Source organism: Pollachius pollachius (genome assembly GCF_949987615.1).
Source record: "Pollachius pollachius genome assembly, chromosome: 6".
Lineage (NCBI taxonomy): Eukaryota > Metazoa > Chordata > Actinopteri > Gadiformes > Gadidae > Pollachius > Pollachius pollachius.
In genome coordinates this window covers 19685414-19705413 of record NC_136939.1, presented here as the reverse complement: position 1 = coordinate 19705413, position 20000 = coordinate 19685414, and the positions used below count along the sequence as shown (strand labels likewise).

The following is a 20000-nucleotide window of genomic DNA, read 5'->3' as shown; positions in this document are numbered from 1 at the left end:
TTTATTTCCCCCCGTCAGTTTAGCACTACTCTTCATCTCTCTCTCTCTCTCTCTCTCTCTCTCTCTCTCTTTCTCTCTACCTCCCTCACCCTACACACACACACACACACACACACACACACACACACACTGAGATAATACTGCAGCTACACCGAGCCTCCACATCATACTGCAGCAGCAGCCTTCCCCCCCCCCTGGAGGAGTTCCTCTTCTGACCTTAGAATCTAAAACAGGCTCTCGCACAAACCCAGAGTCGTCTGCTTCCACAAACACACAACACACAGCCCACACCACACCACAGCTCCCAACCACCACTGACAACAACTACCGTACACACCACCACCCACCCCCCACCCACAACCATCCAACCCCACCCACCACAACCCACCATCTGAGCACATCCGCCCCCCCCACTTTCAACCATCAGACCACAACGATTACCACCGCCAGCACCACCTCCTACTGGCTTGTTTTGACAACAACAGGGAGGGGTGTGCCGCTCTCAAGTGTCTTTTATTCATTGGAGACCCATGCATGTCAAAGGCAGAGACAAAGGGGTCCACCTACCACCCATAGTGTGTCTAGTGCCGTGGTGTGTTGTGTTTGGGTTCAGCCTCACCGGCCACACTGGGGTTTACACGCACACACACACGCACACACACACACACACACACACACACACACATACACCCACACATACACACAAACACAAAAGCATCCGCTGTGAGCTACAGCCTGTTTCTGATCCATTGATGTAGTGTGAGTCCCCCCCACCCGCGCTCCTCCAACCCTCGTCCTCCTCCTGTCTATGGACATACCATCTCTGCTTCGCCCCGTCTTGCCCCGTACCCTGGAGCGACGAGGTACTAGGCGTGTTGCTGCTGTAGCACAATGGGACTTGTCTATTGAAAAGCACACAGGCGCGCGCACACACACACACACACACACTCAAGAGTCACATTCATACACACATGCATGTCGAAAGGGAAAGGAAACACACCGTACTGTGACGCACACAAAGATGAATGCATGCGCACTTGCTCTCAGGCACAAACAAACACATATGCAGGTTAATAACGCATAACCTCTCTTGCACACACACAAACACACACACACGCTTTAAGTCAGAAATCCAAAAAACACTTTCACAGTCACATAGAGGCAGAGACACACACACACACACACACACACACAAGGATACAAACACACACAAACACACACACTAAAACTCAGGAACACACAAACTCTCACACACAGTTCAGTCACAGCTTTGTAAAGAATGACACACACTTACTCAGACACACTCAGGCGCGCACACACAGACACACACAAACAAACACACACACACTCAGACACACACACACACACAGACACACACACACACACACACACACACACACACACACACACACACACACACACACACACACACACACACACACACACACACACTCTCTGGGATAATCAGTCATCTGGTTAAAGATATGGCAGACAGTGATGCCATTGTTTGGAAAAGAGGAAAAGATTTGAGGAAATGTCACTGCTGACAGACAGCCACAAACCAACACACACATACATACCACACATGCTGCGATTGCACATACAGCTCATTACATACATATGTAAGATAACCACATATGCACATACTTGCATACTAACAAAACACACACGCTCACACACACACGTTCACAGCTCAGAGCCCAGGTGACAACCGGGGCAGGCCCTAATATTTATCTTCTGTTGGCGTCGCTAATGCACCTTACTTTTCCATGATCCTAACTCATCTTTGATTGTTGACGTCGCTGTGGCAACCGATTTCCTTTTTATCTAATCGGATTGATCTTTTCTTAAACATTGTGCAATCCAAAGTACATCATCATCAACATCATAGTCATCATCATCTTGTTTCTGTAACGGGCCCAAGTTCAGTACATGAAGTCCAAAATAACAAAAAAAGGGCACAGCTATTAAAGTGGTATTCCAGATTAATAAAAACACAAACACTTGGCATGCGGTCCACACACCTGTTCATGATCAAGTCGGGCCATTTGTTCCTAGTAAAGTATTACAACATGGATCTTCTGTACGTTCAATAAAAAGTTATGTGACAGCGATTAACAAGGTAATTTCCAAAGCTAACCCCCCTGTAACCAGATCACTATGGCAAGCAAAATGGGTCAAGCGTATCTCCAAGTAACCAGATCAGCATGGCAAGCTAAACTGGTCAAAGCAGTTTGAAATTGTGTTTATCATCCAAGCGGCATGCCCAATTCATGTGAGCCCCAGATAAATAACAGTGTACTTACTGATTTAATGCTTAAAGTTTGAAAGATACTCTTTCAGGGGGGTTATTTTAATTTGAGTTTATTACCAGGTGTCAGATTTTATCTTTTTAGTTGTGGCTTCTTCCACTCCCCCAAAACACAGTGTGTCTTAGATTTTTCAATAAATGGTCAATAAATGTGCTGTTTAATTGGACATCATCATGGATGATGTCCATATGTCCCCGGGAATCAAACATAAAGCAGACAGCTTCACTCCCACATCCCCTTCATTTGCTGTTAAATACGGAAAGAAATACCACAAACAAAGGCCAAAAATGTTTGCAGCAGACTAATACTACACAATGGCCAAAGCAAAGCATTTGAATAGATGTGGGATAGCCAACAAAAACTAACTATATAACAAACTTTATAACTAAATTAAAAATGACTTTACTAACTAATTAACTACTAATCTACAAACATTGACTCTCAAACCACCTTGCTGTTAATCACTATTCACTACCTAGACTTTCCAAGAAAAGTCACAGCATTATTTCAACACGAGGTATTCACACGCAACAAAAATGTAGGTCACACTTCATTTCAGGTACGATACTTGATTTGCAACAGAATGAAAAACAAGTCTGTGCAGTGCTGAAGCCTTCCTTTCTGATGTTAATGATGACAACAAGGAGTGTGTGTTGTGCTGAGACCTCCTCGGAGGAACAGTTGTCTTTGGCTATGGAAGCCCGGATGAATCATTGGCTCTGAGACGCCTTCTCCTGACCAACCAGAGACAACAGATGTTCCAACATGCCTTCCCTCTGAGCAGGAGGGGATCTTGTTTGGTGGCACACTCCGCCTTTATAAAGAGTTCCCCCGCTTGTTTTCAAGGCAGTCCTTGATGTGTTTGTGTCAATGGGGAAATTACGATGGCACTTAGTCCGTGTGTGACTGTGTGAGTGTGTGAGCTACCAGGCGGTTCTCATGGGAAGATTAGCGTCCTCCGACCCGTCCAGCCCACCGGCCTCACCGTTCAACGCACCAAAACAACAAGTCACCTATGACAGGCGGACCGATTGCGCCATCTTCTCTCGACCAACCGACCAATCACCATCTTCACTTAATCCGGCCAAACACACCTCCAGCCAACCAGCAAACCAACCTATCACAAAGCACCACCTCCAACCAAGCCCCGCACCACCACAAACAATACGGCTCCTTTCTGGGTTTCTGAGTGGAGCGAAACAGTAAGCCCATCTGTGGATGAAGCTGAATCAGGTCGTTTTTCTTTGGCAGATAATCACTGCTGAGTTTTAACGGGTCTGATATCAGAAGATCTTTGGCTTAGTTTAGCTTGTTTTCCTCAAGGGTCTTCCAAGTCTTTCATTTTCCTCCTAAGTGTAGTAGAGGATAAACGACCCACTAAAGCCACACACTCAAATACACACACACACACACACACACACACACACACACACACACACACACACACACACACACACACACACACACACACACACACACACACACAACTCACAACACACGCACCCATAACCACCCCCTCACAACACACACACACACACACACACACACACACAAACACCACCCAGGCTACACACAGGAAGCTCTTACACTACCCCGGTCGGCGGCAGCTGTTATCAAACCCCCCGGTGACCCCCCTACTTAACTTCTCCAAACACATGTGACCGACCATCAAACACATCCTCACCCGTATCAGATCCACCGGCGCAAACGACTCACACAGCTCCTCTGCATTCCAACGCCATTACCTTCTTCAAGTCTGTATAATGCATACGATAGATATGCATTCTGCCCTGGGGGGGTGTGGGGGGGAATCAGCCGTTTTGGGGGGGGATGGGTCATGTCATGTACATTTGTGATTGTGTGTGTGTGTGTGTGTGTGTGTCACTTCGTTTCCTGCCTACAGACGGCTCGGCGGTTTGCAACTGTTCCCAGTTGGCGGGCGTGCTTATCTCGACACATGCTGCCACACATGGACCCGGGGCCTCGCCGGGGCCCGCGCCCCAGCAACGCCGCCGCTGCCGCCGCCGCCGCCGCTGGGCGGCCATGTGTCCGGGACAGCTGGCCGCCCAGGATGCATATTGCCATTGTTCCCCCCCCCCCCATCGCAGGCTCGGCGGTGCTCCTTTGAGTCCTCTATTCGCCCAGAGATCAGTCGCTGGGAGAGGAGCAGCAAGTGGCAGCGGAAAGGGGGACGGAGGAGTGGGTGGGGGGGTGAGAGAGAAGTAGGAGGAGCTTGAGTACTCACTGCTTTGGACGTTGATGTTGTGCGTGGCGTTCTCCCGGCCGAGGGAGTTCTCCACCACGCACGTGTAATTCCCAGAATGCTCCAGTTTAGCTCGGCTGATCTGCACCCTCGAGTTCTTGCTGCAAGGGAGCAACGAGAAACAGGGGGGGGGGGGTTCACGTCAACAACAACAACAACAACAACATGGGGGCCACGGGGAAACACACTGGAGGGGGTGTGTGTGGGTGTTTGTGTCAGTGGGGGGTGGGGGGGGCACTACCTGCGAGCTAGCGTGTCGTCTGGGCGGTATGGAGAACCCTATCGTCACGGTAACAACGGGGAGCGTGACACGGCGTCGATAGGAATGTCACGGCATGCTAAACTCTATTCTTAACTCTGGCTGAGGGCCGTTCCAGTGAGCATCATGGACGCCATCAGACTCAACTGGTTTTCCTTTCTCCCGTCAGACGGCTCAAAGCCGGTGTTTCGGCCCCTATGAGGGCGTGTCTCCTCATCGCGACCATAAGGGTTTACATCCCGATGAGTCGATGTCTCTGCTGCATGTCGTGGGGGCGTCACCGTTAGCGCTCCTGACGGCCCTATTGCTGTACCAGCGTCCCCCCAGAGAGCTGGGCTCAGGGTGGCCCCCGGGGCCCCAGGAGAGCTGCCTCTCCGTCGGAGGGAGGGGGGGGGGGGATTCCTCCTCTGTCCTTGTGCTGAGCGCCACACTTCTTCACTCCTCGCTCTCTCTCTCTCTCTCTCTCTCTCTCTCTCTCTCTCTCTCTCTCTCTCTCTCTCTCTCTCCCTCTCTCTCTCTCTCTTTCTCTCCCTCTCTCTCTCTCTCTCTCTCTCTCTCTCCCTCTCTCTCTCTCTCTTTCTCTCCCTCTCTCTCCTCCCATTTAGCCATAACCCTGGACAGACGCAATACATTACACTGAAATGGAATTCGATTTTTATACACTTCTTATGGCTGGGGGCCTTATTAAATATCAATTGTAGATATCGTTTAATCTATACGATGGTCTTTACTTTGTTTTTAATTAAGTGGACAGAGGGGTGGGGTGGAAGGAGGGGGGGAGACTCGGGGGGCGGGGGGGTGGGGAGACGCAGCTCATAAACACAACAACGGGGCTGTGAGGTGTGGCGGCGCGGCAGCACACCGTCACACTTCAAGGCCGTCTGGGGGGAGGGGTCGGTGTGTGTGGTGTACTCACGCGCTGCTCCTTATGTTGATGCCTTTGGTGTCCTTGAGCTCCTTGCCGTCTTTGTACCATTTGTAGGTGGGCACCGGGTTCCCCGTGGCCTCGCACTTCACCGTGAGCTTCTCTCCCGCGTACACCAACGGCTTGTACCTCATCGGCTTTAGCCTTGGGGCAGCAGCTGGGCGGGAGAGGGAGCGAGAGAGGGGGGGGGGGAAAGATATGGAGAGAGAGAGAGAGAGAGAGAGAGAGCCAGCGAGCAAGAGAGAGAGAGAGAGGGAGAGACGTTACTCTTTATGTTTTCTATACATGCAGTGGACCTGCCTGGGTGTCCCTTACCATGTGAGGTGATACAGCTGTTTCTCGTGACGACAGGGGGATGCAAGACCCCAGAGTTTAAGACCACCATCTATGCAACACCACATCTCAATGTTTTGTCTTGGCTCTTTCTGTCCGTCTTACTGTATGTCTGCCTGGTCTGCCTGTCTGACAATCTGCCTGTCTGTCTGTCTGAGAACCTAAAGATAGAGAAGTAGCCCCCTCAGGGCTTTGCTGAGCAGATGTGGGCACCAGGGACGCACACTCTCTCTCATCAGCCAGGAATCGGAATCAGTAAGGGGCCTAATGTGTGTGTTGTCCTGGTCGCCCAGAGACAAGCAAAGCAACACAGTCGTTACTCGGACCAAGCCAAGCAACAGACAACAGCAAAAGTTGTTAAAAAATAATAAATACGGAACAAATAATTGTAATAATTATAAAATGATCACCTGTAATATTATGAGAGTGGAACAGCTTTTTCCACCCCCAGCTGTACTTTACATGTTATTTAGTTGGGCAACACAAAATGGAGGGCTTTCTGTCAAACAAGTAATCATTATCAAATCATCCTGTCACATTATTATCATAATGGGCCAGAAGAAAAAGAAAAGAAAAGAAATAGAAATTCCCTCAAAAAGAGATGTGGTCCAACTGGAACGAGAAACACAATCCGTGGCCTTTGCAGCGTTTGAAAACATGCTAAAAACACTTGGCCAGCTGACAGCTGCACACATGTGTAGAGGAACATGTCTCCCAGGCGAGGGGGAGAGGGAAGGGGTGAGAGGGGGTCAAGCAGGGACTCCCCCACCTCTCTCTCTCGCTCTGTCTACTTCTCCCTCTGTCCTTCTCCCCTCCCCCTCTCTAACCTCCTCTCTCTTCCTCCCCCTCTCTCCCTCTATCTCTCCCTCTTCCCCCTTTCTTCTCTCTCTTTTCCCTCCTCTGTCTCTTCCACCTCATTCTCCCCCTTCTCTCTTGCTCTCTCTCACTATCTCCCCCCCCCCCCCCCCCCCCCCCCTTCTCTCTAAGTTCTCATTACAGCATCCTTCAGACTCGGTCACATCTGCAAGTCTCCGGCGGTCAAACATAAATAACTAAGATTCTGCCCCCAGGTACCCGCTGAACTATGCGATCCTCTAGTTAAGGTTTATTAGTGTAAGCCCCTTTATCGCGGTTGCCATGGCTACGGTCTCCAGGGGGGCTTCACAGGGCTAGACACTTTTTGTGTCGAGGTCTTGCGTGAAGTAAAATAAAATAAAAATCAGATGAAAGGGTAGCAATTGTAGCAACACCACAGTAAATGACTTCAACTGGAAAATAAAACCGAGGTGCACTAAAGCTCTTCAGTTGTCCTCCTTTTTTGTGGGGGGGAGCGAGATCGGCCTAGATTATTGACCTGGCATGAATGCAATATCTCTGAACGGATGAAAAAACACAGCGCAATACCTGTTCTCTTTCTATTTTTAGTCGCAACGTCGTGATCTGTGGAGCGACTGGATTTGAGGCAACACCAAAAAATATGGCACAGCAAATGTGTGTCAATACTCGCTCGGGGGACCCAGAAAAAAAGCATTTGCAAAAGAAATCCACCAGTTAACATGTGTCCCCCCCCGCCCCTTAAAATGAAGCAATGCTCGTCTACAGGACCTTCCACTTTAACTTAATTCTGCAGGCATTTTCTGGCATGTACTTATTTATTTTGTTGCTTCTATCCCGGCTTAGAGCAGTTTGCGGTATTATTTGAACGCACGCAGCAGATGCCTTTTTAAGCTGTTTAAACCTGATAGATGGGGGACACAAAGCAGATGGCCCTGTCTGCTCGGGCCAGATAGCCCGCGAGAGAGAGTGCACGGCAGTTCCTGCCACAGTGTCCAGCCGCTCAGCGCGGTCCCCGTGGTCTAGTGCACCTCAGCTCAGGATCCCTGGCCCTGTGACCTCCACTCGCTGGCCAATGGAGTTCCCTGAGCAATGCCAGGGCTGCATAACTGAGTTTCAGGGGGGATGTCTTCTGCCTCCTGTGTGTGTGTCTGTGTGTGTGTGTGTGCGTGTGTGTGTGTGTCTGTGTGTGTGTGTGTGTCTGTGTGTGCGTGTGTGTGTGTGTGTGTGTGTGTGCGTGTGTGTGTGTGTGTGTGCGTATGTGTGTGTGTGTGCGTGTGTGTGTGTGTGTATGAGTGAGTTTGGCCTCTTCCCCACTTCTGTTTCAGTGGCTAGACTACCAGTGTCTCCGCTGATGTATTGGGATTTCTGGCCACCTAAGCCTGTGCCTAATGGACAGAGAGGATAGCATAGAAAGCTGTGTCGCTGATGATGGTCTATTGTAACATAGCCGTGGTTTCCCTCACTGTGCTTTTGTTTTTATTCTGGTTTCTCCTCCCGAACAAGTTGAGTTCTGCGGGGAATCAAGGCCGATGAAGCTGGATAGGGCGCGCGGATCATAAATCACCCCCGCCCTCTCCACTCTCAGTCTCCGTTGAATTGCGGGGTTTTCTTTACACTCAATATTTCATCCTTGTTCCTTCCCATTGTCATCGTCCTTCCATCTCCCTGTAAGTCTTGATGGCTCGTTTAAGCTGCTTATATAACCACCACCCTTCTCTCCTCCATTCCAAATCTGTAGGTCTTGGTTGTTTTCTTAAAGACATGCCTAACTGGCCTTCTGCCATGCGTTGTCAATGTGTTTGAGGAGATCTTTCCAATGTAAACATGTTCCTGGAAAGGGGGCGGCTGGCAAAATGTGTGCGTTTCTGTCCATTACAGTGAGATATCTGGTCCAGATAGGCCTACTCAGCACAGACAGGCCTCGTAGCAGATAACAACACACCCGCCCGGGGTGGGACGCTGCGAGGCGGTAATGACTCAAGGGGACGGTACTTTCATGTCACACTTTAATGTACAAACGGGAAAACCAGGTTTACAGTAAGCACTGCGCTGCTCTGTTTACAGTATATGCCGTTTATACTGGATTTCAGTTGGCAGTCCCCGCAATTAGCAAAGTGCATCCTGATGGCGTGGAAGATCGTTCACTGGCACAGAGTAATATAAATATTTACAACACTGTACTTCTGAAAAATAATTCAAAAAGTACCCGCTTGGTGTTTACAAAACATACATCATAAGGCCTGTACTTATTGCTCCCCAAATGGACACTTTATGCATACAAGTTGAAGTCAAGTTGAACATGTTAAAGTCATCTGTGAGCCACTGTTGTTCGACATACAAACACAAATGTGGGTACGGCAACACAACAGGGAAAAACCTGGGTAAATAAAGAATAGGAAGGTAGGTAGCGATGGAAAGATCCTAACCGGAGAGCAGGATACTTGGTCCATTGTAATACCAAGTGGGGTTATAAACTGTACATCAATTTCCCAGTGTAAACATCTGTTACAGCTGACGTCAAGAACCATATGCATCTGTCCTGACCAGTTGAGGACACTGCCGGGGTCAGCTTTCATTTGACAACCAATAACAATGTCATTTTAACTAGCCAAATGTGTGAATATAAAGTCACCGAAACAGCGCCATGAAGCAAACGAACACTGCGGTTCACGAACCACGTTGGACTTTATTGTCTCTTAAACGTCAGCTACGAGGAGACCTAATGATATCATGATGACAAATGCCGCGGGGAATAGCTTATTACGTATGTGCGCTTATTCATTCCACAGTGCTTTAATCTCTATTAGAAGAACCTACGTATGATCAGCCTCACCCAAAAGAAAAACATTATCATGACCTCACAGACGATCGAGTGGATAGGTGATTCATAACCTGTAAATCTGTTCAATGCTAGACAGACCTCAGGCATCTCTCAGAGGACCTACTGACATGAGACTCACTAATGGAACCCAGGTAGGACCTACAGACACAAGAATCACTAATGGAGCCAGCTAGGACCTACAGACACAAGACTCAAAATGGAAGTTAGGAGCTACTTGAGCATGAGAGAATAAATTAATAAAAAACGTCCAACATGTGTCGGCCAACGACACTTTCGTATCGAATACCATAATGCTAGGGAACATTGGTTGAAATGAGACAGAGATTATGTACATGACTTAAAGAAGACACTGGTATGTCAAACGTCATACTCTTCCCGACAATTTGATGTTTCTCCTCTCAGCGAGGCCAGCAGAACAGTACATAAGTCAACCAGGGATCGGGGCCCTCCAAGAGCTCAAGTTAACAGCAGCTCGCTCCGCCGTGCGCTTGAAGCCAAGTGGCAGCTGCAGACTCGAGCTATAAAAAAAAAAGGAAAATCAAATTTGAGAATGGATGCCTTTCCTCCATGTCAAGATATCATACCCCGAGCAACAGCTGGAGAAGTCCAGCAGAATAGAGAGCCCCCAAGAACAAAGCCAGGGCCACAAGCAACAATACGATAGCTATATTCAACACAAGGTTGTTACACCTCGGGAAGGTCAAAAAGCACTTCTTCTGACACGACTTTGAGCTTTTGGCTTTTTGTCCCGACCAAAGCAGCCCAGCCTTAACCGCTGCCATCACCCTGAGAAGACGTTACAAGGTAGCAGGGGGAGAAGTGAGGAACCTTAAGAGTGTAAAGAGTTTTTCAACCGCAGGACACTTATCACTGTAACACAACGCCTGTTTAGGCAGTGCCCGACTGGAGGATAAAACCCACAGCCCACAGTCCGCCTGCACTATGACCAATCAGCTCTACTCTAAATCAAACAATATGTCAGCCAAATGGCCTAGGTTGTTTAAGAAATCGACTATTGTGAAAATATTTTGACGTAAAACACTGACATGGTCTAAAAATGGATTCTGCTCTGTGGGATTTTTAGACATGCATTATGCTGGAACCCGGGCCACGCCAAATGTTATCCACATTTCTCTGGCATGGATGCCTCTTGTTATCACAACTATAATAACTTCCTAAATCGACAAAAGCGTGTGGATGATATTTGGTACGGCTCTCTATGCTTTGTGTGTGCACAGTAATGAATATGTTCCCCTTCGTCTTAGGACTCCTCTGTGGACCACAGAGACTAAAGGAGATGGATGTTTTTGGAGAGCATTGTGTAAACTGTCAAAGACATGTTCACCGTTCACAAACACATGGACCTAGTAGCAACGTCCATTTCACAAAACTGCATTCAATCTGCAAAAAGAAAACGATTGAATGTGCTTTTAACAAACACAGTAGGGTTTATGTTGGCAAACTCTGTCCCAATACATCATCCGGGGTGAGGAATGGTTGCTTTCTTCTGCGGTAGTAATTGCTATGCTTCTGGGAGAAAGAGCAAACAAACTGATGTCATATCGCGCAATATGCAGTGATTTCGTGTCTGTCGTATTATGGTTAGCTAAAACAAATGAAGGGGAAGAAATTGCATGTCACAAGACATGCGATTTCTGTATTGCCTCAGCCTACTCTCAGTAACATTGGTAAATATACAGCAACTGCATTTTTTTTTTCTGTATCAGCTCTCTGACATGATGTTCCAGCTGCAAAGCCCCAAGCTTCTAAAGTAAGGGCAGGTTTTGGGTTACTTTTATTTTGAAAATACACATTAATTTACTTCCTGGCATGGACACAGTAGGTCACGTATGGTCTCTAAACAGAATCAGAGGGATATTTTGGATTTGTGTACCCCCACAAGTTCTTTCCTTAAAAATGCCTCAGTGCCAACAACAAACCACTGCCAATTAAAATCAGACAGGCCAATTCTTTTTGTTTTTATGAGAATTGGGAAATATCCACAGCTGATATTGTTAGCTGAACAACTATTTGTTTACTTAAACCACACTCTCTTCCTCAAGGCTTTCTTGTTCACCACATATACAAATAGGCCTGCTGGTTTTGCCATACATGAGAAACTTTCAAAAAGGTATTAATCCCTTCACTTACATCTAAAGTCTCAGGTCAAAACATTTCCAAACCCTTTGGCACATTGAAGTCACTTGAAGTACACGATTTTTTCTTCAGCATGAAGATATATATATATATATATATATATATATATAAAATTCTTCATTCTTCAATTCTCCATTCATTTAACTATTTTAACTCCTAAGCCCTCTTGAACCGCTAGCCCTTTCTTCGTTTTTTTTTTCTTTGTGTACTGGGGTTCTGTTGTCTACCGTGAGTTAATTGTTTGGTCTTGTTCTGTCTTGTTGGGCTGCAACAAAGATATATCCCCACAGGGATAATAAAAGCACCCATCTATCTATCTTATAATTATAAGGGTCAAACTTTCTTTAACCTGTATCACGGCCCTAGTGGCAGGTCGCAGTATTTCATCCGTCCCAACAGCCATGCTAATGCACCGTAGTGTGTAGCATGTTGGGCAAACACTCAGCATGCAGTCATGTGATAGCATTTTTAGCTAAGTTGCCAAGGCGACGGTTACGATTGAGTTCTGTGACAGTTTGTATGTCAATGGAAAGCCTCTGACACAACTCCATACAATCACCTGCACAACCCAGTACATCTAAACGTTATGTTTTTATGGTTAATCCTATTAAACACTTGCCCTAGCCCTGACCATGAAGCATGAGAAACATTATTTTTGCTATGTGATGAGTACACGTCACATCACAAACCAATATACCAAATCACATACCGATGATTAGCTAAAGTTTTTAGTACGAAAGGCATAAGCTAGCATTCTTCGGCACGTTTGAAGCAGAAAACACTGAAATCAATCGTTACACACGCGCAGCCTGCCTGATCTCAGGTCAGGAACTTAAGATGTAGACGTAATTTCATGTTTAATTATTGCTGCTGTGGATCATAGGGATTTCTTAAGTAAATTTGCGTATTTTCAATAAAAATAATAAATAGCTAAAAGGATGCAGCTACATAATATAACTCTCTCGGCACCAGCAGAGGACTAAGTGATTTCACACACATAAATTCGGAGGGAAAGAGAAAAGCCAAGACATTAATCAATGGTGTTAAAGGAATGTTTTAAAGGTAGAGATTTCAGGTCATAAATCAGTTAATATTCATTATCGTCTTGGGAAGGATAACTTTTTTTTTATTTATTTAACTGCTTATTCTTAGACGCTAGAAGTCTAAATGACCATAAATGAAGACCCATAGAAGAGGTCATTAAAGAGTGTGTGTGTGTGTGTGTGTGTGTGTGTGTGTGTGTGTGTTTGTGTGTCTTTGTGTGCATTGAAATGCTGTAAAATTATAAAGTAGTAATGCTTTTGGCAAATGTATGATAGTGTCATTTTGTGGTAAAACATGCCGCTATTTGTTTGGTTTTTAAGCTTCAATGTTTCAAATCAAAGATATGGATGGAATAATAACTATTTTACAAGTCAGGGAGGGATGGATGGCAGGGTGTCATGTTTCAGTAAATCAACTTGAAGAGGAGGATACAGTTGGCAAGGTTGTTGTTTTTCAACTAAATTAATGATGGGCTAACTCTACATCCATCATTCCCAATAATTACATGGAAATGTCCTAAAACCTGCTGATATCAGAACATACTTAGTTAGTTCACGTATTAACCACTGAGTGACTGAGCGAACACACACAACTTTCCCTAACAATGACAATCCTCAAAACTATGATTACTTAAACAATGTTGATCATTTCAGCATTTGATGGCATTGCAGGTATTGGGCAGTCCATTATGTTTATTTTTGTATGCCTATTTTATTGCTAAGTCTGTTTTAACATGACATCTCTACAGAGAGAGAGATAGAAAGAGACACAGAGAGTGAGAGAGATTACAGAGAGATCGTGAGAGAACAAGAGAGCGAGACAGAGTAAGAAAGATGGAAACAGAGATAGATAGACAGAGAGTAATAGAGTGGGAACATTGGAGAGGGATAGAGAGGTAGAGAGGGAGAGAGAGACCGACACAGCGAGAGAGACACAGAGAGAGGGACAGAGAGAGCGAGACGTAAAGAGAAAAACAGAGGGAGACGGAAACAGAGAGATAGATAAAGTGGGACAGAGAGACATAGCCAGGGATGGAAACAGAGAGAGAGAGAGACAGAGCGAGACAGAGAGGTCCTCTGGGGGCCGAGGTAGGAGGGAATCCCCTGGTGGGACCCTCTACACAGGTGTGCTGGTCTCTGACTGCCCTCACAGCCCGTACACTTCGACCCCCAGACTGAGCCCCTCAACGTCTCCCACACCTCGCCTCGTACATAGATCTTCTTTAGCGTTGTCGGACATCACAGCCGATACTTTCAAAGGCACATTCACATTTTTGTTGCTTGATTTACCCGACCTGCCCCTCATCCAGGTGATGCTAATTCTGCCTGCTTAATCGGGGGATCACGCATCGTAAATCGAGCTGTATTGACCTGCTGAGGAGGAAACCCCCCTTTGTCCCATTCCCCTGCCCACTGCGTCGGCCCAGCTAGTGACTTCTGGGTTAAGCCGCTTGCGTGACGCGTAGTTATGGGTCATAATAGGCAAAACATAATGGTTATAACATCACTGCTCCCATTGTAAAGACCTCCACAGGTGGCGGTGAATGAGGGTCGGAAACCAGGCCAAAAACATGCTGACACAACTTGAGGTTTTACAGTCCATGAAATTATGGCATTATTAAAATCCCATGGTAACCTCAGTTATGTCACCGATTGTTTTTTTTGGGGGGACGGGGGGGTTGTTGGGGGCTGTGTCTAGTGTGGCCTCTGACTAATTCAAAGTCTCTTTCAGTTAATTTGTTATGTCTTCATTCGTTGAGCGATGATTATTTCTTCCTTCAAAGTCAGCAGACACTTTCAAATACGCACGATGATAAAATGATCTCTGATAAAGGGGAAGGATCCAGCACAAAATGGCCTCCAAACATTTCTTTCTAAACAAAAACAAAACAAAACGAGAGAGGAGCTGCATTCAAAAAACAAACCTTATACCCACTGTCTGATACTAGTTCTAGTGACTTTAGCTCAGACGCTCAAAGGAAAAGTGGGTTCGGTTGCGGCGGCGTCCTGAAGATGTTTGGAGGAGCTGAATGGGGTGTGGGGTGGGGTGTGTGTGGTGGGGGGCAGGGCTTTCCTGTGACCCCAGGTCACACCACAGCGACGTGCTGGGGCTTGTACCTGCCACCAGTGAGCAGGCACATTGCTACGTTTGGGACTCGGCAAAAGACAAGCAGCTGCTATTCTGATTCTGCCATTTGTGTTTGGATGAGACGATAAGCCTTTAGCGAACACAAAGTAGGCCAACTGAACTCACCCTGAATGTGTGACTGCGCCGATCCCAACATGACATTAAAGCAATATATGAATCATATTTGAACAATACGACTTAATCAGATGTTCCTTACTTAAGCACAGGTGTCAATTACTAAGTAGCTACTTAGATGATCCTGTCAAAACACATTCCTATAAAGCCAAGGCATTTAGTCTAATTGAACGCTGTTGCTGTGAAGACAATCATTCGATTTTTATTGTGGACTTCGCCTAACGGTGCCTCTGATGACCTGTCCAGAGCCCCGGGTTGACGTTACACACGCCGTCCGCTTCCTGGGAGTCCTCCACGACCCGCAGACACCCTGCCGAGCCGAGGCTAAGCCTTGACACCTTGCACCGTTCTCCATGTAAACCCGCCTTCTAGCTGTCACGGCAGAAAACACGCAGGCGACAATGCACGCACCACACACACACACACACACACACACACACACACACACACTGACACACACACACACACACACACACACACACACACACACACACAGGGCGGGAGAGAGACAGCGAAAGGGTGCGAGAGAGACAGAGAGTGAGAGAGAGCACCACCTCTCATGTCATTTTACCTGCGGTTGGATCAATCTCTTTCTCCTTTGGTGCCTTCTTAGCTCCCTTCTTTCTGCCTTTTCTCTCTTTCTTTCTTCCCTCCGACATGCTGTCAGTACAAAGTGTAAATCCTCTGAGGAGAAGGGGGGGGGAAAAACTGCCGCGCAAGGAGAAAAGAAAAAAGAACGGCAGGTAGGTAGTCCTTGAGGGGAATGTGTGACAGGCAGGGGAAGCACGGTATGAGCTTGTACGGACAGCTCTCTCCAACTATATAGTCTCAGAGCAATCAGCCACACAAGGATCCACCTCCTCCCAGCAGGGCAGAGGGAGAGAGAGGGAGGGAGAGGGAGACTCAGAGGGAGGCAGAGGGAGAGCGAGAGAGAGAGAAAGAGGGAGAGAAGGGAGGGAGAGGGAGAGAGGGAGGTTGGGAGAGAGGAAAGGAGGGATTTAGCGGGAGAGAGAAGTGACAGAGGGGGAAGGAAGGCAGGGAGGGAGGGAGGGAGGCAGTGTGGAGGAAAATACAGAAAGAAGGTAGGCACACACGTTACAAGAAAACTGGAAACGGAAAAAGAAGAACGACGGGAGAACGGGAGGGAAAGAGAGAGAGAGGGAGAGGGAGGGAGGGAGGGAGGGAGGGAAAGAGGGAGGGGGGGGGGGGGGAGAATGGGAAGGCATTTCCCATTGCTTAAAGGCAATAGCCTGTTCCCTTAGAGGATCTTTGTGATAAGCAGGGACTCTTCCAGGCCCTCTAGCCGCTGCAGAGTGCATTGAGCAGAGCAGCTTCAGGGGGATCCAGACAACCCAGATGGGGGCCACCCTGCAGGGGTCCGGGGGCTCCGACGCCCAGCCCGAGACCATCAGAGGGAGAGAGAGAGAGGGGGGGGTGGGGGGGGGGGGGAAGAGAGAGAGAGAGAGAGAGGGAGAGCGAGAGAGAGAGAGAGAGAGAGAGAGAGAGAGAGAGAGAGAGAGAGAGAGAGAGAGAGAGGGAGAGAGAGAGAGAGAGAGAGAGAGAGGGAACTGCGGCCACACCACATTGTAATAAACTGCCCCATGCAGAAGTGCAGGCAGAGGATTAACGTCGTCCCCGTGCGTTGACCCCACCCAATTCACTCTGACCGGGACCCGCCCTTGCCAGGTTTGGGGGTTGGGGCTGGGGGCTGAGAGGGGGGGGGGGGGGGTCTTGCATACTCGAGCGAGCCGGGGTCACGTGACACACAACACATCTGGCTTGGATTTAGTGAGCAGCACAATCACAATGTTTTCAGATAGCTCAGAGCAGCAGGGCCTGAGAACAGCAGAATGAACAAATTACATGACATGACAAGAGGTGGCACCTTGAAAATCATACCAGATCTCCCTCCCTCTCTCCCACTCCCTCCCATTACTCCCCTCAATCCCACTATACTTCTCTCCCTCTATCCCTCCATCCCTCTTCCTCTCCCTCTTCCTCTCCCTCACTCTCTCCACAACCCTTTACTCTCTCACTCCGGCTCTATCTGTCTCCCTCTCCGCGCCCTTCTGCTCCCTCTCCCCATTACCTTACCCCCTTCTCCCTTTCTCCCTCTCCCTCCCTCTTTTATTTCACTTCCTGCGTCTCTCTCTACCTCCCACTCTTCCCCACCTTTATTCTTTCTCTCCCTCCCTCCCTCCCTCAATCCCTCCCGGACCCGGAGCCGCTAACCAGTCCTAACAAGCCTGTGGTTGGATCTCTCTCCTTGCCTCTATTTATCTAGTGATCTCTCTGTCCCTCTCTATGCATCTCTCACTTTCTCTCTCCGTTTCACACACGTACAAGTACATTCACACGCACATAGATGTACACACATTGCATTTACACATGTACAAATTGCCAAATTTCCAATCTGGGATTATCTAAGTGCTCGTTTTATCTTAGAAAACAATTGATATGATTATTAAGATATAAAAAATAAACTATAATAATAACAAGAAATATAGTATTCATATATATATGTATGTATATATAAACACATAAATATGTATAAATATATATAGATAGATATTTTTATATATATGGCTGATTTGGAGTATGCCATGCCATTCTTTGAATTGTGATCAGGTTATGACAATCAGGTTAAGAGGACGATCTTATGAGGGTCATCTTATGACGGTCATCTTAGAATGGTCAGGTCATCTTATGACGGTCATCTTATGACGGTCATCTTACAACGGTCAGGTCATCTTATGACGGTCATCTTACAACGGTCAGGTCATCTTATGACGGTCATTCATGCTGAGTAATTTAAACAGAAAAAGAAGGTCAACCGTACAGTAAATACATTTGCTCAGTATTCGGTGAATCAACATCTGTAATGTTAACAAAAACTTCCGGCAATGTGCAACCTTAACGTCCTGTTTATCTTTTGTTTGACGTGGACAGAAGTTCAAAGCTAGCCAACGCAACTTTGCGTTTACCGAGATGCTACGTTGCGTTGAGTGGCCACTTAATGTGACGAAGCATCCGCCTAAACCCCGGGGTTACCGTGAACGCTAATGTGGCTAACTCAATTGTTGACCTAGCCTGTATGACTAAACCTCCGCCTCAGTCGGGTGGTGTTCAAATGAACTACGCAACAGCCGACAACAGTCGAAATGAAAACGGTGGGTTTAAAAAAAGAAAGAAAATAAAACTTTTAATGACTGGGGGCTCTCCTGGGTTTTACCTCTCTCTCACTCTCTATCACTCTCTACCTCTCTCTCTCTCTCCCTCTCTATCACTCTCTCTCTCTCACTCTCAATCACTGTCTATCTCTCTCTCTCCCTCTCTATCACTCTACCTCTCTCTCTCTATCACTCCCTACCTCTCTCTCTCCCTCTCTATCACTCCCTACCTCTCTCTATCACTCTCTACCTCTCTCTCTCCCTCTCTATCACTCTCTACCTCTCTCTCTCTCTATCACTCCCTACCTCTCTCCCTCTCTATCACTCCCTACCTCTCTCTCTCCCTCTCTATCACTCTCTACCTCTCTCCCTACCTCTCTCTCTCACTCTATCACTCCCTACCTCTCTCTCTCTCTCCCTCTCACTCTCAATCACTCCATACCTCTCTCTCTCTCTCACTCTCAATCACTCTCTACCTCTCTCTCTTTCTCTCTCTCTCCCTCTCTATTACTCCATACCGCTCTCTCCCTCTCTATCACTCCCTACTTCTCTCTCCCTCTCTATCACTCTCTACCTCTCTCTATCCCTCTCTACCTCTCTCTCACCCTCTCTATCACTCCCTACCCCTCTCTCTCTCTATCACTCCCTACCTCTCTCTCTCTCTCACTCTCAATCACTCCATACCTCTCTCTCTCTCACTCTCAATCACTGTCTCTCTCTCTCTCTCACTCTCTATCACTCCATACCTCTCTCTCCCTCTGTATTACTCTCTACCTCCCTCTCCCTCTCTATCACTTCCTACTTCTCTCTCTCTCCCTCTCTATCACTCTCTACCTATTTGAAAGAAGGGAGCTAAGAAAGATCAAAAGATGAAGAAACAAGTTGTTCCCAAGGTAGGTATAATTACAATAAAGTTAGTTCTTATTGCTCTCTCTCTTTTCTACCAAACTCTTTCTCCATGTCTCTCTCTCTCTCTCTCTCTCTCTCTCTCTCTCTCCCCTCTCTCTCTCTCTCTCTCTCTCTCTCTCTCTCTCTCTCTCTCTCTCTCTCTCTCTCTTTGGGGGGGCACCCGAGGGTCAGGTCTGGACAGGCCAGGTCTTGGGGCTAGAGCAAGCCAGCAGGGACAAACCTCAGTTCCAGCGGTGCCCCCTCTAATTCAGAGACACCTTTACTATCCCCCCCCACCCCCTCTTCTGGTCTCCTCTCATTGGCTCAGGCTCACCTGATCTGATCCGTCAGCAGAGACAACCCTCAGTGGAACTGTGTCTGTATGTGTGCGTATGTGTTGGTGCGCAGTGAAAATGTGTGTGTGTGTGTGTGTATGTGCATGTGTGTTGGTGTGCAGTGCAAATGCGTGTGTGTGTGTGGGTGTGTGTGTGTGTGTGTGGGGGGGGGGGGGGGGTAAGCAGTGCACATGTATGTATTTCTATCTGTACATGTTTGTGTGTCTGTGTGTGTGCATCTGTGTGTGTGTGGGTGTGCACACACATCAGCAGGTTGCCTGGCCCTGGTCTCCCACCAACCCTGAGCACACGCCACCTCCACCTCCACCTCCACCTCCACCTCCACCTCCACCTCCACCTCCTCCACGCAGCA

General features: G+C 47.5%; 1 protein-coding gene across 2 annotated transcripts in view; it reads right to left on the bottom strand.

Annotated features, from left to right (window-relative positions):
- The window catches only part of nrg2a (neuregulin 2a), a 51387-nt gene extending 35353 nt beyond the window's left edge, over nt 1–16034 (bottom strand). For both annotated transcript variants that reach the window (XM_079738530.1, XM_079738531.1), the window contains exons 1-3: nt 15806–16034; nt 5751–5916; nt 4558–4676 (exon numbers count right to left, since the gene is read on the bottom strand). In XM_079738530.1, coding sequence (XP_079594656.1) covers nt 4558–4676; nt 5751–5916; nt 15806–15893 — 373 coding nt within the window. In that variant the 5' untranslated portion in view covers nt 15894–16034. The remainder of the gene's footprint in view (nt 1–4557; nt 4677–5750; nt 5917–15805) is intronic.
- Nucleotides 16035–20000: the final 3966 nt, after the last annotated feature.